This window comes from Ostrea edulis, chromosome 4 (genome assembly GCF_947568905.1).
Source record: "Ostrea edulis chromosome 4, xbOstEdul1.1, whole genome shotgun sequence".
Taxonomy (NCBI): Eukaryota; Metazoa; Mollusca; class Bivalvia; order Ostreida; family Ostreidae; genus Ostrea; species Ostrea edulis.
Genome location: NC_079167.1, coordinates 52,900,591 through 52,925,446, shown reverse-complemented (window position 1 = coordinate 52,925,446; position 24,856 = coordinate 52,900,591). Strand labels below are relative to the sequence as shown.

The window sequence follows — 24,856 nt, the reverse complement described above, 5'->3', positions numbered from 1 at the left end:
TGGTTTTTTTTTTTTTTTTTGTAAATGGACAAATATGCAAAGTTTGTGTACATCTTCATATAGTGTTTAATCTAAAATGACATGCCTATCATTTCGCAGTACAGGAAGTTGCTTCTGTTGGCTGCTGGGACAGGTATTGCTCCCATGAGTCAAGTTATCCAAAGCATTCTGGGAAATGAAGAAGATGACACAATTATGCAGCTCTTCTATGCCTGCAAATCTTATGACCAGATTCTGATGAAGTCTGAATTAAATGAATGGTCATCTTTCTGGAACTTCTCAGCCACTTATGTTTTGAGTCAGGTAATTTTAGTACATGTATTTGGTCAATGTACATGATAAAAAGCTCCATTATATAGATTTCAAGCATCACAACAAATACCTGGTATACTATAAGCACAAGTAAACTACAGAAGAACACCAGCATGGTTTAATGTAGATCAGTGTTATCAAGTAAAATCTACTCCTTAGAATGTTTACAAAAGTAATGTATTTAACAGGGGGGGGGGGATATCATTTTGTATGTAACAGAGGGAATGTCATTTTGTGAGCTGTGGGCAACTATGGTGGACGACATTGCAATTTACAACTGCACTGACAATGAAGTTACATCATTCGTTTAGTTTTCTCTCCATATTGTATACTTGATTTTCATTTTAAATCCGAGGACATTGATTCTCTACAATACCCTGAAATAAGATACATGTACTAGTGTTATTCAGTGATGTGTGTGCATTCTTATAATGTGTATGTATCTGCACTGTAATCTAACACCATAATGATTATTTGTAGGAGACATCAAATAAAGCATCATACAGATATGGTGACCTTGTTGTCAAAGGACGAATGGACTTGGAATTTCTAACCAAAAATGTGTTACCTATGGACATCAACCCAGAGACTTTTGTTTTGATTTGTGGGACAAAATCTTTTGAAAATGACATGATTGAGTGTTGCAAACTGTTAAATTTTAAAGATACTCAGATACACAGATTCTAAGAAAGAGTTCACTTGCATTCGAACACGAGAATCTAGTCAATTTATGTCCTTTGTTATTTTGGGATGAAAAGTCAAAGTCACCAGCTCACACATCATGTGTAAATGCATTGAAAATTGAAAAGAACTTTGTTAAATGTTTGAGAGAGAGAGAGAGAGAGAGGCTATTACATAAGTCACTCTAAGTGATGCTCCCTCCCCCTTTAAACCATGTCTACTTGCATTATTTAGTATTTACACAACATAAAACAATGTTTTGCAATATTTGTTAAATCCCCATCAGGGCTTTATTGTTTTGGTCTGACTGTGGGCATAAAAGTGCCCAGGCCCTGCACCCCTTTCCCTGCACCCCTCCCCCCTTCTCAAGTACTGAGTCTGCCTCTAATAAGTACACAACAGGAAAAAATACAAAATAGTTTACTACATAATCAGGTTGAGAAAACACTGAAGCAGAAATACAGGCCTTCCCTCTTAATATACACTGATGAAAATGAAATACATGTAGCTGTATGAAATTTCACACCCAGAAGAATTTCAATGAAGCTATTGTCATGAACTCTTCAACAAATGATTAGGATGAAGCCAGCGGCAGTCTTTTATGGATGAATGATTTAAAAATCTAGAGACACATTAAAAGTGGGCTGAAATGTATTACAGTCATATTTCATTTTCAACATGCATCTATGTGTACCAGTTCTTTGTGTGTTTTGGGGGGGTTTCGTCTTGGCGGGAATTGGTATGTGTCTTTTGAATTGTCTCAATGCTTGATATTGCTTAAAAATCTTAAAGTTGCTTCATTAAATTTGCAATATTTGGTAGTATATAGTACCTGTATATGTTAAATAGTGTGGAAACTGGTAGTTGCCATGGTAGAGTTCTAATTAATATTAATTTAACTGGCAGCACTACTTTACTAGGTCACCTGAGTAAACTCAGATGACCTATTGCAATTGGTTGTCATCCGTCGTGCGTTAACAATTGAACATTTTGAACTTCTTCTTGATAATTACCATTCCAATTCTTTTCAAATTTGGTATGAAGCATTTTTGGGACAAGGGGGACATAATTTGTAAATTTCAGGACTCCAGCACCCCTGGGACCTTTGGGGTGGGGCAAAAACTGCCCAATTTTTAAAAATCTTCTTCTTTTCAACTGCACATGTGTAAAAAAACAAAACAAAAAAAAAACAAAAAACTAAATGCATAGTGATGTAGAGCAGAAAGGTCTCTACCAAAATTGTAAATTTCATGCTTCCCGGGGTAGGGATTCTGACCCCAGGGAGGAGCCAACTTGGTATATAATGTTTATGTGTAAAACACATACATGTAAATAACATCTTTAGTGCTATTGATACTAAATTAAAATTGAATGGATATTTAGTGCTATTGATACTAAATTGAAATTGAATGGATATTTTGAAAGAGCAGGTAGCTCTTTACCAAAATTGTAATTTGATGATCCCAGGGGTAGGGGTATTTCTATCATGGTGGGGCCAAAATGGTCATTTATTAAATGTGTGAGCAAAAGAACATTTACAACTAACATTCCAATTCCTTTCAAACTTGGTATGAAGCATTTTTGCGACAATGAATACACGAAATATAAATTTTAGGAATCCTGCACCCCTGGGGCCTAAGAGGCGAGGCAAAAACTGCCCAAAATTGACCAATTTTTAAAAATCTTCTTCTCTACAACCACACATATGTAAGAACAAGAGGCCCACAGGCCTTATCGGTCACCGGAGTACATGTACTAGTGAAAAATATCACTGCTCCAAGGGGTATGAAATCTAGAAAAAAAATTCCTGTTCTGAATATCTAAGCTAAATTCAAATGTTCAGCAACAGTATATAACAAGATGTGTTCTTAAAACTTGAATGCCCTCAAAAGTCCATACACTGATGAAAGGCTTTGCATAATATAATATGTGTATTAACATCATTTAAAAGATATGACTCATCTGAACCCACCCTAGAGTCAAAACCCTGGGTTGTGAAATTCACTATTTTTTGTACATCCTTTTCTGCTTTTCCTAAGTATGCATTTAGATTTTATACAGTATCAACAAACTTAATTAAGTCCTTCAAATCATTAATATAATTTTGACACCACCCTGAAACCAAACCCTTACCCCTAGGATCATGCAATTTACAATTTTGATAAAAGACTACCTACTAGTACTCCTTCTAAATATCCATGTAGTTTCAATTTAGTATCTAAAGAAGATGTTATTTAAATGCTTTACACATAAACACTCTATACTAAGTTTGGCCCCACCCTGGGGTTAAAACCCCTAACCCGAGGATCGTGAAATATACAATTTGATAGAGGCCTTCCTGTTCTATGTCATGATGCATTTAGTTTTTCTTAAACGTACAGCTCTAGAGAAGATTTTTGAAAGTTGGTCAATTTTTGGCAGTTTTTGCCCCACCTCTAAGGCCCCAGGGGTGCAGGAGTCCTGAAATTTACAATTTATGTCCCCCTTGTTCTTAAGATGCTTCATACCAAATTTGAAAAGAATTGGAAAGGTTGTTATCAAGAAGAGTTCAAAATTTCTATTGTTCATACATTTGATAAGTGACCATTTTGGCTCTACCATAATACCAAAAACCCCACCCTACCCTACAATTTTGGTAAAGGACTACCTGCTCTTTCTAAATATCTATTTAGTTTCAATTTAGTATCAACTGCACTAAAGAAGATGTTATTTAAGTGTTTTACGCATAAACACTATATACCAAGTTTAGTCCCACCCTGGGGTCAAAACCCCTACCCTGGAGATCATGAAATTTACAATTTTGGTAGAGGCCTCCCTGCTCTACGTCACTATATGCCTTTAGTTTTTCTTACACGTGTGGTTCTAGAAAAGAAGATTTTTAAAAATTGATCAATTTTGGGCAGTTTTTGCCCCACCCCTAGGGTCCCAGGAGTGCAGGAGTCTTGAAATTTTCAATTCTTGTCCCAAAGATGCTTCATACCAAATTTGAAGAGAATTGGAATGATAGTTATCAAGAAGAAGAATGTTCAATTGTTAACGGACGAGAACCAATTGCAATCACCTGAGTTTACTCAGGTGTAAACCTCAGATGACCTAAAAACTAAATGCATAATGGTGCAGATCAGGAAGACTTCTACCAAAATTGTAAATTTTATGATCTCCAGGGTACGGGTTCTGACCCCAGGGTGGGGCCAAACTTGGTCTATAGTGTTTATGTGTAAAACACTCAAATAACATTTTCTTTAGTTCTATTGATACTAAATTGAAAGTAAATAGCTATTTAGAAAGAACAGGTAGTCCTTTACCTAAACTGTAAATTTAATGATCCCAGGGGTAGGAGTTTTGGTATCAGGGTGGGACCAAAATGGTCAGTTATTAAATGTGTGAAAATTAGATTTGTTTTATCTTCTTGATAACTATTATTCCAATTCCTTTCAAATTTGGTATGAAGCATCTTTGGGACAAGGAGGACATTAATTGTAAATATCAGGACGCCTGGGATCTTAGGGTGGGATAAAAACTGCCAAATATCGACTAATTTTTGAAAATCTTGATGTCAAAACCAGTCATTTCTGTGGTAAAATTAATCAGAAACAAAAATGGAAATTCATTTTCCCGTACTTATTTCAATTTAGGATTTTGGCTTCACAAATTAAGTTGCCTTTATTATTATTTAAGTGTAACATCTCAATTTGATCGTTTTTCACGCATGACGCCTCCACTTAACAATATACTGGCAACATACTTGTATAGATTCACTCTATATAGGTAAACATTTGTTCTGTGGTTATAAAGCATTTCTACTTGAAAGTAGAATTATTAAAAAATTATCAAAACAACGTGCATTGTGCAAACATTACTGTTAAATCCCCTTATGCAGCAGGGTATTGCATTCTCGAAATTTTATCTTTTATTTCTTTATTTTTTGGTAATCAGAGATGAGTCTGTCGAAATACAACACCTCCACACTGATTCGACATGCAAACACGACATTTAATCTTCAATGTTCATCGGACAGTATGAGAGCTGAATTACATATTAAGCGCTGCATCACACCACGTGACTGCAAAAACATTACGGAAGTGGACAGATCGGATTCAAACCTCACGATCACGGTGAATTTTCAATCGCTGCGGACCGCGGATACCGGGACCTACATTTGCCAAGACCTACAGAATAGAGAAGAGACGCACACCATTCTAAGAGTAGGAGGTAATACAGGTCCAGAATTTCCTTTCAATGTGCACAGGAATTTGCTGCGCATTCGCAGTTGTATAGAACAGATGAATGTCAGACATTTCGGCCCATTGACACCTCGGCCCAATGACACTTCGGCCCAGACGTTTCGGCCCAAAACATTGGACTCTTCGGCCCAAAACATTGGACTCTTCGGCCCAAAGACATTTCGGCCCTCATTTCATTTCATTTGGGTACACGAAGGCCCGTGCCAAACCGCGCGTGGGTTTTTTTAAACAATGACCGCGTTTCACCAGGCTTCACTTCAATCGTACCGATTCTACATAATTACAACACAAACGGGTAATCAATATAATGATGGCATAGGCGTAGCTTGGGTTCGAATATTACCGAGGCAGGGGGTCTGGGGGGCTCAGCCCCCCAGAAGCTATCGACATTTTAACAACGTAAAAGGTGGGGTTTTTTTTTTTTTACCGAGGCAGCTGCCTCGGTTGCCTCAATGAAAACTACACCACTGGATGAAATAAAAACAAGATACCTAAAACCCGAAGGAATTGATTGATGAATGTCTTCATTTCACATTTGGTCCGAATTCGAAGTGTCGACGTACTGTAAAGTTGTAGAAACTTCATTATGGGTGATACAAGCAATTAAAACACAAACAGGTAATCAATACAATGAAGAATTAAAAACAAATTATATAAAATCCAAAGAAATTGACCCATGAATGTCATTATTTAACATTTGGGCCGAAGTGTCAATTTACTATAATGTTGTGGAAACGCAATAATATGGGTGATGTTAGCGAAATGAAAAATATGGGCCGAAGTGTCTCATACAAAAAAATAAGGGCCGAAATGTCTTGGGCCGAAGTGTCTTTGGGCCGAAACGTCCGACTACCGAACAGATATCGTATTTATTTTCCAATCAAGGAGCAACATGAAAGTACATATAAATATACATGTACATATACATGTATCAGCAAAGCAAAAGAAGTAGTAACACATAGTTTATATAGTGTCACTATTATTGATAGCATATATTGTTAAAAAAAAATAATTCCCAGTTACATTTAGAGTAGGCCTAGGTGGCTTTCCAGAACACAATATGTATATGGAATTTTATTCTTCATGAAGTGCAGTAAAATTCTGTAGTGTTTTTTTTTTCTATAACATCACAAAAATATTTTCTTTTATCAACAAATTTTTCACATTTGCATTTCTTACAGATTCGTTCATTCCTAGTAATACCTACCGATTAATTTATGAGATGATATCCAATTTACCAGTAGATCTTCTAATATAACAATTTTTAATTTTATTAAGATAATTTTCAAAACCAAAGTGCTCCTTAAGTCTAAAATATGTGCATGGTTTCCTATCAATTTATTTAGAGTATAGTATCAGGTTTCAGTGTATTCATCACAGAGTTTTCTTAAAATTATATTGACTATAATCTCTGAATTGATATCCAACTTTAACATATTCTAAAACTTTTTCTACTAGTGAGTACCATGACAGTTTGTTGAAATGCAAATACTACACGAATAAGCATCCTTAAGTAGTTTATATTTATTTAGGTTTTCAAGTCTATACCAATAACAAATGACTGATTTCAAAATATCATCATAATGTAGAGGAAATCTACCTAATTCTGATAGTACAGCAATATTTGTACTTTTCTTATGCAGACAAATATACATTTAGAATATTTTTAATGAAGCTTCTCGCGGGTGAAGTGATTTAAAAGGTTTTTCTGGATCAAATGGGGATGATTTTAATTTACTCCATGAAGCTATGTATCCACCCCATATTTCAGAATTATATAATAGAATGGGTTTTATTGTGTGGTCAAAGAGATGAGTACTTGTTTTAATTCCTGGTGCTAAACATAAAAAATCTTTTTTCCAATTTATGGAATCCCTTCAGGGCTGTGTTATATTATAGTTCACATTTAGCAGTACTAAACCTGCCAGATGCAGATAAAGGGTACCCAAGTATTTATGATAAGGTGTGCACTCAATATGATCTGAAATTTAAATTTACAAAGCATTATTCTTTCAGCTTTGTTAAAGACAATAACTTTTGTTTTCTTAACATTAACTTTCAAACACCAATCATTACAATATGTTTCTAAAATATCTTTTCTCTGCTGTAAACCCTTTGCTGATGTTGACACCATTACTCTATCGTCTACATGAAAGGTAAAGACAACGAACAGTGATCAATCTCATAACTCATATGAACAATACAAAATAGAGAATTGGGCAAACACGGACCCCAGGACACACCAGAGGTGGGATCAGGTGCCTAGGAGGAGTAAGCATCCCGTCGACCGGTCACACCCGCCGTGAGCCCTAATCTTGTCCAGATAAACGAAGTTATCCGTAGTCAAAATCAGTGTGCCAAGAATGACCTAACAATCGGTATGAAACACGTCAAACAGCATTTGACCTAATGATAGGTTGTATTGGCAAACTAGATCGTTATAACGACCATAGAATTTGCGAAGTGCTGACTTTAAACGAGACTGTTGAAACCCAGTGCCATCAACTTGTTTGTCAGTAGCCTGCCTCGATTTAAAAACTGATCATACGTGGAACAAGCTCTTGTGCATCGAATCAGTTGAGATATATAAACAACATATGCAGATGATAATGGAATATTGCTATATAAACATGGGAAGTTGAAGATGGAGAATCTGAAATCCTGTTGTTTATCATAAAGTTGAGTCGTTAGTTTGCCGTCAATATCTATTTTCAATAAAACACATCATACATGAAACAATCTGATTTTTCATTTTGAAGTGATACGGTATCTATGACATTTTCCGGGATACAATGGGAAATCGTTGATGAATGTTTTTAAGAGAGGGGGCTGAGATTGTCACCCTGTCTTACACCAAGGTTAATCAAAAATGTATCAGTAAGATTATCTCAGATTCTAACACATGCTTTGGAATATCCTTGACAATGTTATAGAAATAACTGCCAATATTCATATTCAACAAATTCAGTTTAAAACCAGTAAATATGTATTACACTATCTAAAGCCTTACGGAAGTGAATGAAACATGTGTCAATTCGACCTTCTTTGGTAATACGATATTTATCTATGAAAGTTTTCTAGGATAAGGACATGACCAGCAGTTTTGTAAATCCTATTTTGGGAATTATGAATAAGATTCTTCTTCTTAAGTACAGTTATAAGGTGTATCATTAAATAATTTACCAATGGCTTGTTATAGTTATACCTCAATAGTTTGCTGTATGTTATCCAAGTATTTAGATTAGAAATAAACTGCCAGAAGTCCCATTTAGGATTGGAGTACTGTTACGAAGTCTCTGTTAGTTAAAAATAATGAATCGGACACAATAAGACTTAATTAAGATAATGAATTATCGGGTGTTTTTTTTTTTATATACCACGATTCCTGTTGTAAATACACACATACACTGTATTATGTGTAAATGCATGTGCGTTAAAGGCATTTTGCCTCGAGGGGGTGGGTGGGGGTATTAACCCAGTGTGTTCTTTCCATTTTCTACCCATAGGTGAAGCTGCTCCCTAACACCTGTCAATGCCGAAATTTCAAGATTCTTGTAAAACGCTTAAAATGTAAACTCTTATACAAACATTTAACTTAGTTTAATAATTTTTAAGATAAAATTGTTTTACCGTTTGTAAACAAATTTCTACAATTTTTATTTGATAATGTTCAATGAAGCATATTTTCCCGATTTTTGTTATCTTGGCTAATTCTTAAATTCCGTTCCGCGTTTTAGCAACACCCATCAATATTCGCACGCGCATTAGTGTCATATTGTCAATTTTGGGTTTACACCCACCCAGTAAATTCAAAATTTACAATATGACATTAGCATAAATTATTTATGTTACAAATTACAGGTGGTAAGATCAAACTATTTTCTAAGATTTAAGTACATGTATGGGAAAGTATTTTGCTTTGTTTCTTCGTTTTATCATATTTGTGTAAAGCGACCACTCATTCGTGCGCTTTGTCATGAGCGATGCAATGTGCTATACACATTGTAGTTTACTGCGTGAAAGCGATTTTAGAAACGTCGTGCGAGCACTTCTCGTGCAGATTAGAATTCGTTCGTAATACAACAAGAAGGCACTATGCTTTAAGTATATTGATAATATTCATATCATATAACCAGTGGAGGACTTAAGGGGGGTGCAGCCGGCGCCCCCCTCCCCCTAAAATTTTCATATTTAGGGCAAAGCGTGCTCTTCTTTAGAAAAATGTAAACGATAAAAGAAGCAATAATTTCTTCCACTCTCCGAGAAATAAATGACAATACATTTTGATTTATTGAACTACTTTTATTGGGAGAACTTACATTTTTTTCCAAACCCCTTAAAATTTGCGTCATTATATTAATTTTACCTTATTGAAAATGTCAGAAAATAGTAAAATTGACTACGTATGAGACATATTTCAAACCCTATAAAATCTGAAAAATCCGGGGGCTTCGCCTCACTGGCCCCCACCAAGGCTTTGCCCAGACCCCCTACTTCATAAAATTGCGCCACCTAACTGCAATCCTGGATCTGCCCCCTATAACGATAGTCATATTACGTAATACTAATATTTAGTGAAGATAATTTGAATATTTTCATCTGAACCCTAATTTACTCCCAATGTTGTCCCCGAAATGATTATTCAGTTGCTCAAGAACTTATGTGTACACATCATATGTTAAATACCCACATTTAAAGTTATTTTGACAGTTAAACCCGAGCAACCAGAAAGTATGGACTGTGTTTCACGGGATTTGATGGACCTAGTTTGTACCTGGAAGAAATCTGATACCCAAATCTCAAATACTATTCCAACCCGTTGGAATATCACGTTCAGCTGGAAACCAAAGAAGGGACACAGTTTCAGGTGTGCTAAATTTAGAAAATAGGTGGGGTTGTTTTTCAATAAGACGCATGAAAATATTTCATAAACTGAATAAAAGTGTATTGTACCCGTTCCGCGTATGATTTTGAGATTTTATCAGTATTAATTGTAAAGTATTTATATTAGACATATTTAGAATTACACAGCATGAGTTAAATGCATATGATCTAGGTCACCAGAATATACTCGGATGCCCTATTGCGGTCTGTTTTGTCCGTCGAGAGTTAACGTTTCAACATTTCCGAATTCTTCTCAAATACTACTGAGCCATTTATTAAAAAACTAAAATTTACATTATTGTTGTAAGGGGAACCAGATCTTGTAAATTTCGTGGCCCTTGTCTCTTCCTTGAGGAATTGAGGGGCGTATTAAGTACACGCAAGAAAGATGCAACTTTAAAAAGTCATGATAAGCAATGATGCCTCCATGAAAATTTTAAAAAAAATCATGGCCCATGAGTCAAGGCGTCTTATGCCAGGACAGGGCTTTGTGGTTTTTATTTTACAAAATTTATAATGATATACATGTTCATGCAAATATCGTCTACTGTTTAAAGCATGTTATTACAATCTATGAACATACAAATATTTGACTCCGAGAGAAGGAAGTAATAAAGAAGAAAACGATACTTTACAAATTGAATAAAATCGCGTAATATTTCCTCCTATAGGCATATGAATAAACGACCTTGACCTGCAATATTTATGAAATAATTTCGTTTTTGGAAAAGTAAAACACGACTTTATGAATTGCGACGCTTCACATCGGCCTACTCCATGAAGCGCTTCATAAAGTATCCTGGCGTGAAGCGTCACAGGTTCATGTTGACATTATTGTTGTAAGGGGAACCAGATCTTGTAAATTTCGTGGCCCTTGTCTCTTCCTTGAGGAATTTCGTGATGAATGATTAATGAAATTTATTCCTTATATCTACATGTACATTCTACTTTCATTTTTATGGAGCGCCAAATTAACATAAACTCAAATAATTGAAGATATCTTCAATTATTTGAAGATATCATCAATTCAATTATTGCTCTCTTTAATTGAATTAATGCGCGTATTAATTCAATTATTGCTCTCTTCAATTCAATTGATGCGCGCATTAATTGAATTAATGAGATCAATAATAGATTTGATGCGCGCATTAATTCAATTATTGTTCTCTTCAATTCAATTGATGAGAGCATCAATTTCGTAGAAATATTGCTCGCAATAATTAATCTAGAGCTCGGTATAAATAATTTGATGATCTCTTTAATTCAATTGAAGATATCTTTAATTATTTACAATGCTTTTTTATAAGGAATTAATGCGCGCATCAATTCTTTTAAAGAGAGCAACAATTCAATTAAAGAGATCATTAATTCAATTGTGGATATGTTGCATTGAAGATATCTTTAATTATTTAGTTGCTCTCTCTAAAAGAATTATTGCTCTCTTCAAATGAATTAAAGATATCATTAATTCAATTGAAGAGAGCAATAATTGAATTAATGCGCGCATTAAATCCATTATTGCTCTCATCAAATGAATTAATGCGCGAATCAATTCAATTATTGCTCTCATCAATTGATTTAATGCGTGCACTATATCAATTATTGCTCTCTTCAATTGAATTGTAGCGCGCATCAATTCAATTGTTGATATCATTAATTCATTTGAAGAGATCATTAATTCAATTAAAGAGCGCATCAATTCTGTTGAAGAATTAATGATATCATCAATTCAATTAATGCGCGCAATAATTCAGAATTGAAGATATCACTAATTATTTGAGGAGATCTTTAATTAAATTGTTGAGCGCATCAAATGAATTTTTGCCAGAAATCCCAGCCGTTAAAATAGATGTACTATATTTGTTGTTTACTACCCTTTGCTTGTCGTAAGAGGCGACTAAATGGGGTGGTCCTTTGGACGAGACCGCAAAAACCGAGGCCCCGTGTCAGCAGGTGTAGCAAGTTAAAGACCCCTCCCTGCTCAAAGACCGTAAGCTCCGAGCAATAGGCCTAAATTTATCTACATATGAGTGAAAAATTCTCAAGAGGGATCGACGTTAAACAGTGTGGGGAAATGTCTATCATTTCGATTTGTGAAGATATCAAAGACAAGAATGTTAAAAAATGATATCATCACACATGTATCAACTTTCTTTAGTACTGTAATCCACTTTCTTCGATTGAATATGCAGTTAGAGTCAACATGTATTATACTGGATCTAATCCCGTCGTTCCTGTTGAAGCACTTCACTGATGCTCTCCTACGATTGATTACCAACACTATGAAGACATCTATTGATGTCATATAGTCCGATCTCTGGTTAAGAAACTCGGGACCAAACACATAATTCTGATAAACTAAAGACCAGTGTCGATCCATTGGATAGTAGTCACAGACGGATCTGACGCTTATCATGGTGTGAAACACTTTGCGATGCCTTGGAATTAATTCAGCTAATTAACACTGCTCTTCTGCTAATCATGACATATTGGAGGCACTATAAAACCATCCGATTAGATCTACTTTCCCCGGGATTTGATGTTATTGACCATGTTATGCTTCCAAACACCTGTACATCACTTGTGATATATGAGGAGGTGCTCTGGCACGGTCATATATCAGTGGCAGGTATCAGCAAGTGGACCTTATTGGATCTTCTATGTCGGAAAAGTGTCATTTTCTTTAGGCATTCCGCAAGAATCCGTTTTAGATCATGCCTTTTATGTCTGCAGTCAACACGGGCTATGCTGATGATAAACTTAAGGTTTATTCACTCACCAAATATATAGACTATCAAATTGGTTTTGAAAGGTGTTTATCGAGTATTAGAGCTCGGTGGCTAACGCCTCGGCCTTTATATTTCAAACAACATTTATCGACCTCGGTGGTTATTCTGCAACATCCACAAAAGCAAGAACTTTATTTCTTAAAAATGGTATAAAACAAAGTGATATTTTCATAAGCAATATTGGTAACAGTCGGTGCTTTCTTCGCAACGAAAGCTTGCAAGACCCCAGTGAATTCTTTAGTTACATCAACAGGTAGATTGGACTACAGAGATTGTCTTCTCCAAGGAGTACACAAAACCATCGTACACCATTCACAGGAAGTCCAAAACACAGCTGCCTGCCTGTCTTACCACCAAATCATAGAAAATGAAGACATCATACTAAGTTTGGAAGGGCGACACTGGTTTGTATTTTGGTGTACATCTATTGCGCACTGCAGGGAACAGTTCTGGATTATCTGCAAGAAGTCGTAAGAGCCCATGTACTACACAGGTCATTTCGTTTCGAAAATAGTCTGACTCTTAAAATACCTACAAAAAAACATACAGGGAGCAACAATTTGAAATATACAGCTGCTATTCTTTGAACAGCTTCCCATGCGTTATTCGACAGTGCACGCCATATTTAAATATTTGAAAACCCAGTAGAAAATACTTTTTAATAGTTTATTATTCTTTCGGACACTTTTAAATTCTTAATTTTTAGATCTTTAGTGTTATATGTTTGTCGTATCACTGAATCGTCGGAGTCAGGCTTATGTTATCTGTTTAAAATCACTAAACTAGTACTGACAAGCAGAAGAAACGCAGCCTCCAATTTTCGGTTACAACTAAGAGAAGATACACGTCAATTCTTTTGGATAAAACAGTGAATTCAGAGTAAGCCATCATCACTTTGACGAAAAATGTCAAGGCTGAAGAGGTGGTTAGCCATCGATGTGTTTTCCTGCTTCGTCAATGAATACATTTGTTGATGCTCGAATTCTACGATGCATAGAGTTTGTTACATGGTTTATTTGTACCATAGGAGTGTTCTGCCACTCTTTCAAAAGTGCCTGATATAAAGTGGGGATATCTTCTGCTGGATTTGGGCGCGTTTGAATGCGTTGATTTAATATGCCCCATACATGTTCTAACGGCGAGTGATTACATTTATCATAGTAATACATTAACACTTGTTTTCACCGAACGCGTGTTTACTGGTGTGTTTATTTACACCGGACACAGTAATGTCAGGCGGAGTCTATTTATATCTAAATACCGTTCAAGATCGTAGCGGCTACATGTACGTAGGGCTCGGTAGCGCTACGATCTTGAACGATGTGCTAGGCTAGCCCTATTTAGGGATAACAAGCGTTAATTCATACAGTGCGTTCAATATACCTAGATATCTAGACTAGCCGCTACGATCTTGAACGCAGCCCTGTCCGTCAGAATTGAAATAGACCCGCACGCTTCTACGTGAGTAAGATTCTCCTGCATTCGAAGGTTCTCATTCAGTGTAGTAAGTATACCTACCCGCCCACCTATTCTACAACCTGATAAATTCATTTGTCATTCTAAATTTATTTTGTGTATATGCATGTTTATTAATAAACTGCACTTCTGAGAGCGCTTATATACCTATACACGTGTGTATATTATTTTCATAAATTATTTATGTTCGTTTGAATGAAACGTATTAAAAAAAAACATAACGGTAAAAGTGAATCTTGACTCATCAGCCAAAAGTACACTGCGCCATCTTTGCACAGGAAGCACGTCGCAACCATTGGAGTCTGACGTCGAAATTTAAGAAAAAGAAAATAATTAAACTTATATTTACACAGGGGTAAACGTAAGGTTGGGTGTTATAATTGTTTGTTTTTGCTTTATATTAAATATTCTATACAACTGCATCGAGAGATCCACTCTCCTTATAAAATATCTTAAACACTGAATGACACAGTGACTGTGTGAGATTGCATCAGTGTGTATAAGTAGCGCTTTAGGAGCATAACAAAACTTCCTTTCCAGGGAAGTCGTTGTGGCCGAGTGGACTTACGCACTGGTTTGACAATCTTGCTAAGCGGTGGGTGCCGTGCGTCGCTGGTTCGACCCCGGGCTGGGGCGAAAATGTTCAGTACCTAGTTGTGATTATATATATATATGTGTGTATCCGTGCACGCGGACACCGTTGATGTCTAGCGGATACGAGACCGTATAGTGTGTCCAAGTTCAATCAACCATGAATTACATGGGAAAATGTATGCTATCATGCAACGCAAAATTGCTAAATTATAAATAGGTAACCTCTAATTACGGTTGCATGTCAGTATATAATCAGATATCCTCACTAATGAATAGCAAGCCGATCTAAGGTTATGATTTGGTGGAAATAGACCGAGGTTGTTTTTAGTAATATTTTTTCTTGCAGTCAAGCAGCAGCATGTCCGATCCAAAATGATACAAATAGCTCCATATCCTGTCACTGGCCTCCATGTCAAGCATCGGGTTGTAATTCGACAAATTCGTATGGACTAAATCGGAAGTACAGAGTAGAGGTTAGCGGGTGGAACCAGCTCGGGAGCGTTACCAAAGTGTACATTATCAACCCTGAAAACTATGGTAATTAACAGCAGGGTCACAAGATTGTAGCGAATCTTCAAATTAGGCTTTGTACAGTTTTTAATAACTAAAATAACTTTCTGAATTTCAGCACTACTTACAATTCGAGAATTAGTAATAAAACCATGTGCGAAATCACTGTCGATAAACTGGCAACTACACGAAAACTTGTACTTGTCCTCAACTGGTTCTGTAGAGTTTGAAATGACATTGCACGGGCCAGTATCTGAGGTATTGTATAGCAATCGCTGTGAATGATCGGAGATTAAACATTGCATCAGATGTGGAAATATAATTTTGGAGGGGGGGGGGGTTTAATTGAACAGGTGCCTACGTTCTGGAATATAACAATAAAAGAGAAGTATGAAAAGGAATTCACGGGTCTTCATCCGTTTACACGTTATAAATTCTGCATCAGAACCAGGTTGTTGGAATACTTGAGTCATTGGAGTGATACTGTCTGTACAAAAGCAAAAACAGAGGAAGCAGGTATTTTCTAAATATATATCTCCTGCAGTTAATTTTGATACTTGTCCAGTGGATGTAACTCAGATGAAACTCCGTCTTCACTAGCCAAGGGTGACGCTCCACGGTGTTTCTCTTTTCAAAAGCGTCACCCTTGGCTAGTGAATATGATGAAACTCCAAAGAGTATATCAATTCTATAAGTACCATTATCTAATTATCGATTGATGTACATGTATTTTATGATGAAATATCGGAGATTGCTTTGTAATGTTAGATTTGATACACCTGCAGATGTTACGATTTTCTTTTTAAAGTTCCTACACATGCACCAGAAACATCACAATGGGGATATTTCATCGACGAAAACAACCGGAGTCTCAAATTGTATTTAAAGGTGATACCAGACATCTGCTTACGGATGAAGTGTGTTTTCTATGCTTTTTTAATAAAAGATATTTTTGACGAATTTAATATAAAATGTTTCAGTTTTATAAAAGAAAATTGATGTTAGCTATTAAAGGTTAAGAATAAAACAAAGAAAAAAAAAAAGAAAACACCACACAAAAAACCCCTAAAATGTAAATTTATGTGTGATTGTAACGCAATATAGGGAAGTATTTATGGAGAGACTTTTACTTAATAAAGAATGACAGAAAATGCATCATTTTAATCGCTATTCAGAATGAGAATATAATCAACACTTCAACTTTGGTAGGAAATGCCAACGTATTATCTGACGTCTAGAAAATACAATTACTGCATCCAATGGTTCGATCGGGGTAGTATTACTTTCAATAAGACTGTAGCGCCGAATGCAACAGTAGATGTACCCCTGTCATGGATCGACAGCGGCGACCCTGTAATGGAAATAAGAATCAGGTCGTGTAATGAATTGGGGTGCAGTGACAATTTCACGCAAGTGGACATTGACAAAACAAGGAAAGGTAAATTGCACTAGGTAACATAGAAAAATTACATGTCATAAAATCTGTCAACTGTAGGACACTTCTCTGTAACATACATGAAAAAAAATTAATAGGATTATTTGAGCTTAATTAAAAGAGCAAGCCTCGTCTTTGTATAACAAATATCTATGGAGCTATAAACAGTCACTGCAGAAGGCATCGTTGTCATGGATTGTAATCTTACCGTCGCATTTCACTGTTACAAACTGATACGGCATGGTATAAAATAAGACCTTGATTAATTATATTATTCATATATAATTTATTTGTACTTTTGGTGTCACAAAAACTTCCATTGTTTAAAAAAAAAACCTTAAGCATTGAAATTATTAACATTGCTAACCATGTATGTCAAGTTTGGTGTGGTTGCCAAATATAAAAACAACGTGTTTTGTTTTTCAAAAAGGGTTTTTGTCCAATGTGAGATATTTTCATGAAAATCACGCTAATATATATGTGTGTGTGTGTGTGTGTGTGTGTAAAGAAACTAAACTAGTTTTATTTTACGTTATAAAATATTCACAAATGTCATGTTTAGAGAGGATGTGAATAGTTTCCTTTCAATGTTTTTTTAAGGAATGAGACTTTTATGAGACACTTTGATTGACGCAGCATAAAACTGGTCAAGGAACCAATCATAGAAAAAAGATGTAACACAGTTGTTTTGATATTTTATCAGATTTTCGTCCCCGTAGTGTAACAGTCGCTAAGGAAACGGAGAACGACCAGTATACGATATCTTGTGACGTCAGGGAGGATTTCCTAGATGACATACAGTATATCGTCTTCTACTACTGCCGTGGTTTTCGGGAAAATCACATTTGTCTAGTACGTTTTTGTCACATTGAAAAGATCTCGCCTCGCTGGAATGTGCATTGAACTTTCACAGAGGAAATATACATTGTATATTCATAGAAAAGTCAAGATAAATGTACATTTCTATTTAAGCGTTTCGTGATAGAAATCTGACATTGCAATCTTACAGACTCACATTTCCACACCATTACTATCGTTTTCTTCTAATACAAGTATAATTTCTGACATATATGTACGTACAACAATGAGCAGGGTAAGGCGTTATTTTTCGTCATTATTGACGTATAAAAATTGTCATATAAATTTGGAATTCACCGGACGGTAGTAAATACAAAAATCATCCACTTTGTAAAATCAAAAGAACAAAAGTCACAAACGACTAAAACTGGTCTGATCTCCAAAATTAGTGACGTTGTCTTTGGATACTCTTTTCTATATTTTGAAATCTTTGATGCTTCCCTTGTCGGACCATCTTCCATTTCTGTAGCGTTATGTTGAAAAACGTCACTATGTCACAGTACTGGATTTAAGTCTTTAGAAATCGTGGAACACTAACAGTAATATGTACATGCAGTTTGGATCTGGTGAAAATTTGTAGCTGTTCTCCCGTACTAGAAAAGTTCACTGTACAACATGGCATACTGTACAGTAAAAGAGATACCTAACAAATTGTTACACTTTTGCAGACTAACTTCAGCTGGATAGTTGAAGCTGATGTCAATCTGCAACGAACTATCAAAGTCCCCAGTGGCCAATATGGAGACTGGATGTTTGGGGTATCATTAGTTGCCCATGACAACTCTTCTGGTGGTATTTTTTATTCTACTTGCTATTCTTTGGGAAATAACAGTTGTGAACACGTCAGCATACAAAAAGAAGACAGCTCATCAGGTGAACTAAAAATACATATAATATGCTGTTAGAGTTGTATTTACGTTATTCTAGTAGAGTTGTAATGTTTCCTTAGTAAATAGCTAGAAAATTTGTTAGTATCATAACATCTTGACAAACACTAAAATAACAAAGTAGAGTTGGTATTTCCAGATGAGATTGTTGCCGCTTTCATTTTGTTACTTGTCTTGGCTTTTATCCTGGCCACTTTGCTGTTGGTAAGGTGAGTCTATCCAAAATAGATAATTCCTATTTCATGTATGAATTTTTTTTCTCAATGTTTACTAATTTAAATCATTTACGTCGATTTTCGAATATTACAAATGATTATCAAATTATAGATACCTGAGGCAAAAATATTGTGAAGACATACGAATAGACTTACCGGAGATTTCCCAGAAGGTAACAAACATTTCAGCCATAAACGGTTTTAAATGGCTTTTTATATCATTATTTTTGCTTTGATGGTATATTCATTCTATTGTATATAGAAGTACAACATGAATGGCATGATCCGTCCTGAGGCTGAGACCATGATCAATCCTGATACTGACCAGAGCAGTCATTTTGATGCGATGTATGTATACAATGACTGCAACGACCCAGTTCAAAATGATTGTCTTAATGGGGTAAATAGATGTCATAACGAAATCGACAGTAGATTTGGTAGTTGTGACGTAATTTACAGCAGGGATTTTGATACAGTTAACAATAACAGGAGACAATCTTCACTTGCACCAAACACCACAGTACTGCCCGAATATGACAGCACTATGCTTCCTGGATCCGATGCCACTGTGCAGTCTGAATCTGACGTCACTGTTCTGTCTGGATCTGACGTCACTGTACCGTCTGGATCTGACGTCACTGTAGTGTCCAAATCTGACTACACTGTACTACTTGAATTTGACGTAACAGTATTGTCTGGAACAAAATTAGATAACATAGGTAACAAACAAAATAGCTTTGATTCAGATGATATTATTCTGAATGAAGTTTCACAATCTGGGTTTAAGGAAAATTGCATAAAGTACGGTACAAAATTTAAATCTAGGGGAGAAATAGAAGATATGGGAAAAAATAAGGAAAATGGCAAATTTTCAGTTTTAAGGAATAACGATGATTCGTCAGTCTATGCAAAAATGACGAGTACATGTTGCTATAAACAATCTTATCAACCCCAAGACTATGTTACTTGTGCAGAGGCCATGAACTGCTGAAAGGAAAGTAGAGGTAAAAATCTTGAATGTTCAACTTTACACGTATCAAGGTTACGTGAATTGTTCAATTCAATGAAAGTAAAAAGACTACTAAGTATGAGGTAGATACATGAAAATTGAAGAAAGGGGGATGTATTACATATCCTCTCCCCCACTTTAGGAATAATTTGAAGTACAATGCAATTTATTCTAAATGTAGAAAATGGTAAGTTTCGCACTTGACGTAGAATTGTTTTACTAAAATGTGTGATTTTCTCATATTGACCTATACTTCTGGGTTGTTGTTTTTTTGTGTGTCTGAAATTTTAAAAAAGGTGGCAACATACACATCTTCTCTCGTTATTAATTAAATTAAACTATATTGATTGGAAATTAATGCAGTTTTTCCACTTTCAACCATTAATATTGATAAGTCACATGAGGGGGGGGGGGGGGGGGGGGGAGTACCGTACGTAAATAGAAATGGTTACGTATGTTGATACTTCCAAAAACTTTTGTAAATAACAAATTTATAACCGACCTTTTGATTATTTAATCGCCATTTTTGCAATGATCAACATCTACGTTATCAAAAAATAATCATTTGCCATTAGAAATTATTTTTTTCAGAAAATGGCTATAATTTGGAGAGAAATTCTCTATTTTCTCGATTTCTAGGAGCAATGCAATTTGAATTTCAGACAATTTTATTTGATGGAGTATAATTCCAGGTACAGAACTACAAATATATGTATTATGCAGATTTTTAATGAGTTTGATATAGTATACATGTATTAAATCATTATCTATTACATTTCACTCTAATAAATTTTTGGAAAATCATGATTTCATTACTGTTGTTTTAAATGAGTACTTCTGGTATCACTTCATGTAAGGTGTATAAACCCCTCTAAATCAGCCAATGGATATAGGAGGTATATTCATACTCTAGCTGTGCTTACGCCTGTTTGAGTTAATTCCTTTAAATTTTTTATTTGATTCATTTATGGGGAGGGAGTGATAACAAAGATTTTTTTTATGATTCACATCACTGTCATTAAAATGCACGGGGAAGAATTAACACCCTTTTATTTGGTTTCAAGTGGTAGAATACTGAGGAGATTAACATCATCACATATAACTATCGATAACATTTGTCAATATACAATTTTAGACTAAACATTGAATGAAATTGTATGAAAATATTCCTATCTGGTGATCAGTCATCCAAAAAATTACTTTGCTAAACACCACTCTGATTTCACGTACAAGTACTCTTAAGTTGAATAAAAAATATTCTGGGTCTCCTCATTTTTATTTGTAAAACCCACCTTATTTGATTGCAGGGAGCTCTATTTCGATATTTCATTATGTGTTGTAAGGGGTCAGATTGCATAATCATGCCTATGTGAGACATATGTTCTTGTATTTTTGTTTTCGATTCATTCTGACCCCCACTAACTTATTTTTTTATATAACTTCGTCATTTTCAAAAGAAATGACATATTTTCAATTCTCATCACTGTCCTGTTTTCACTGCCTTTATCAAGTAACAAGCAAAGGCTACTTGGCAAGTCATATTAACTAAGGAACATAAATGACTATTGTTAATAGACAAAACGTCGTCGATATATCTATCGTATATACTCGCCTATAAGTCGGTTCGCCTATAAGTCGGTTGTATAGTTTTTAGGTTATTTTGGAGGGAATTGCCATTGACCCATTTATAAGCCGGTCTAACTTTTTTCAAAAATCGGTTGACAATTTCAAATCAATGCTCTAATGTTTTTACCGGTGTTTCAAATAATATTTTGAGAAATGCGCCAATATTTGATATTTTTTCTCGACAAATCAATTTCATATCAATACTCTTATGTATTTATCTGTGTTACAATAATATTTTGGGATATGACATCGATATTTCATTTTTTCTTCTCAACAAATTAAACAGTTACTATTTTGTTTATTCCGTCCATGTTTTTGCTGTTTAAGAAATACTAGACAATACATTACGCTGTCCAGAAAAATACTAATCTTCTTAGGACACTCCTATTAGTCGGACTTAAAATTTTGGACCAAAGTTTAACTCCACAAAATCCGACTTATAGGCGAGTATATAGTTAATATGACTTGCCAAGTAGCCTTTGCTTGTTACTTGATAAAGTCAGTGAAAACAGGACAGTGATGAGAATTGAAAATATGTCATTTCTTTTGAAAATGACGAAGTTATATAACAGAATAAGTTAGTGGGGGTCAGAATGAATTGAAAACTATAATAAAACAGAATATTTTTTTTTTGTGTACACAAAATAACTTGTGCAGTCTTTCACTCCAAACAAACAAAGAGGAATGACCAAAGCGTCCTAACGGTGCACTGTGATTGGTCATCCATGTAATAGGCTAAGTACGGGGCCCTAAAACAAAACATTACGTCTAAGTATTTCCATCCAAGACAGCGATGATAAGAAAACATACCAACATGAGGCATCCCAAAAGGGGGGGGGGGGCTCAAACAGGAAAATTTCCATACCTAACATCCATCAAACGTGAAAGAAACAAATTTAGCATGTTATACAAAATATATATTTACCATATTTTACTTATCCAAAATATACACCATAGAACATACACAATTAACACGTTACTTAAGTCCCTATCTACCATAATTACATATTTTCATTCGTATGTCGATTCGATATACCCGGTATCCTTGTGAACACGAGATAAAAGACACTCCAGCGTTCTCCACATCTGCTTCGTACTTAGATATTTTATTGAAAATTGATATTAACGGCAAACTAACACCTCAACTTTATGACAAATGGGATGATTTCTGCTTCTCCATCGTCAACTTCCCATATTTATGTAGCAATATTCCATTATCACCTGCATATGGTGTTTATATCTCTCAACTGATTCGAGACACAGCATCTTGTTCTGCGTATGATAAGTTTTTAAATCGAGGCAGGCTACTGACACACACGTCAATGGTACAGGGGTTCAACATTCTCGTTTAAAGTCAGCATTTCGCAAATTCTATGGTCGTTATAACGATCTAGTTTGCCAATACAACCTATCAATGGGTCAAATTCTGTCTGACGTGTTTCATACCGATTATTAGACCGTTCATGGGACATTGATTTTGACTACGGATTACTCTGTTTACGTGATCAAGACATAGGGCTCACGGCGGGTGTGGCCGGTCGACAAGGGATGCTTGCTCCTCCTAGGCACCTGATCCCGCCTCTGGTATATCCAGGGTCCGTGTTTGCCCAACTCTTTATTTTGTATTCCTTACAGGAGTTATGAGTTATATAGTGAGATTGATCACTGTTCGTTATTTTCACCTTTCATGAAAACAATTGAAAAGAAAGCAGAACTTGCAACAGCCAGCAAAAAATAAATGAATAAATAAATAAATAACAGTGGTAGCAATTAGAAAGCAGACTTAAATTTTTTTAATATCGATTTGTCGCGTATAGATTTTTGAATTTTTATAAAGATTATATTGTTCTTAATTGGGTTTCTATCATTAATACTGTATGGTTCATCTGTATATGCTCCATTATACAAGAAACAAACCTGTCATTGTCACCAGGACCTAGATATTCCGGAGCAAGAAATGAAGGTAATGTATTTGTAACCTAGTATTCGCATCAGTTGGTTTTGTGTCAGATATGTATAATTGAATTACTAACTCTGTTTCGGTTGTCTGAATTCAAATTCATTTTTTTCTCAGAAAGATAATTACCATTAACGTTAATGGTATATACAGATTCATATGTCGTTTATCAATTTCTTATAGAAATAAAAAATCAACAAGTTTACAAAAATGGCAAGGTGAGACTCCTGTTTTTCACTGCTTTCTTCTCAGTTTTAAACGAGCGGTTTCTGTATGAAAATGCATTGACATTCAAGTTTTGATGTTAATGTTAACCAAATTAATTATATATGGCATTATTATGTTAAAGAATCAATGTGATAGGATGAGGTTTTTTTCTCACCTGAAACAAAATAAATATGTGCTTGTTTCATATCTATCTATCTATCTATCTATCTATCTATCTATCGAGAGAGAGAGAGAGAGAGAGAGAGAGAGAGAGAGAGAGAATATCGGTGGTCAGTTACAAGTGCATCCACATCCATTAATTTCTACATTGCATTCACAATTTCATAAATGAAAATTACGCAAATGTACTTCGATTTAGTAACTTCTCCCTATAGCTGCAAGCTACTCGTATCTTAACATGGACTTTCTTAATGGAATTATTACCTTCTATCAAGTGAGAAGATGAAGAATTTACAATTCAGACGAGGATCAGACGTACTGTCATTCTCTGTAAAAACCAAAGAAGCTGAAAATGTCGTTTAAACACATGACACCAATATGTGTAATATTCTGAATTATGAGTATACTCTGATTGTGAATAGCAACCTAGTTTATGATTTTGAGTGCTCGTTACCATGGCAACCAGACCTGACCTAATAATGGGCATTGATTTTCAAGGGCTCAGTTTCATGAAATATAGCATATCTAACTCCCATATTTCTTATTTTAAAAAAATGAAAATTATTTTAACTTTATATTATGTATTACGTATTTCAAAATGATCAAAATAATTAAGATTCAGACATTAATTAATTAATATCAAAAGCTGGTAAATGTCTCAAAATAATCAATTTTGTGTTTTTTCATAATATTGAAAAACATCATCCCCCCCCAACCATTTCTTTCAAATTTATCTATTTATTCCAAGATAGGTTTTTAAAAAGACTTCTTTTTTATAACATCTATAATATAATCTCTCATGTCATACAGATTCCCCAAACTCTCCAGAATATTGGAGAAATTTAAGAATGAAAATGTTCCGAAATCCCGAATTTCCTCATTTATAGTTTTATATCTATCCATTCTGAAGATAAATTTTGTGTGTAAATCAACATCATCCTTTAGGTATGACTTGATGATAATCAAAATGTATAATTTTAGGGGGAAACAAG

General features: G+C 35.0%; 2 protein-coding genes across 3 annotated transcripts in view; both read left to right on the top strand.

Annotated features, from left to right (window-relative positions):
• LOC125669771 (NADH-cytochrome b5 reductase-like) overlaps positions 1-1,814 on the top strand; it is a 22,419-nt gene extending 20,605 nt beyond the window's left edge. The window contains exons 5-6 of one of the 2 annotated variants that reach the window (XM_048904529.2): positions 100-303; positions 793-1,814. In XM_048904529.2, coding sequence (XP_048760486.2) covers positions 100-303; positions 793-999 — 411 coding nt within the window. In that variant the 3' untranslated portion in view covers positions 1,000-1,814. The remainder of the gene's footprint in view (positions 1-99; positions 304-792) is intronic. The other variant, XM_048904528.2, reaches the window with a different exon arrangement.
• Positions 1,644-20,305, top strand: LOC125669767 (uncharacterized). The gene is made up of 13 exons (XM_048904521.2): positions 1,644-1,732; positions 4,930-5,205; positions 9,948-10,104; positions 15,327-15,517; positions 15,609-15,748; positions 15,844-16,006; positions 16,299-16,378; positions 16,700-16,928; positions 17,629-17,777; positions 18,452-18,656; positions 18,810-18,879; positions 18,998-19,058; positions 19,148-20,305. Exons 1-13 carry the CDS (start codon positions 1,672-1,674, stop codon positions 19,874-19,876), a joined length of 2,511 nt encoding a protein of 836 aa, XP_048760478.2. The 5' UTR covers positions 1,644-1,671; the 3' UTR covers positions 19,877-20,305.
• The last annotated feature ends 4,551 nt before the right edge of the window (positions 20,306-24,856 follow it).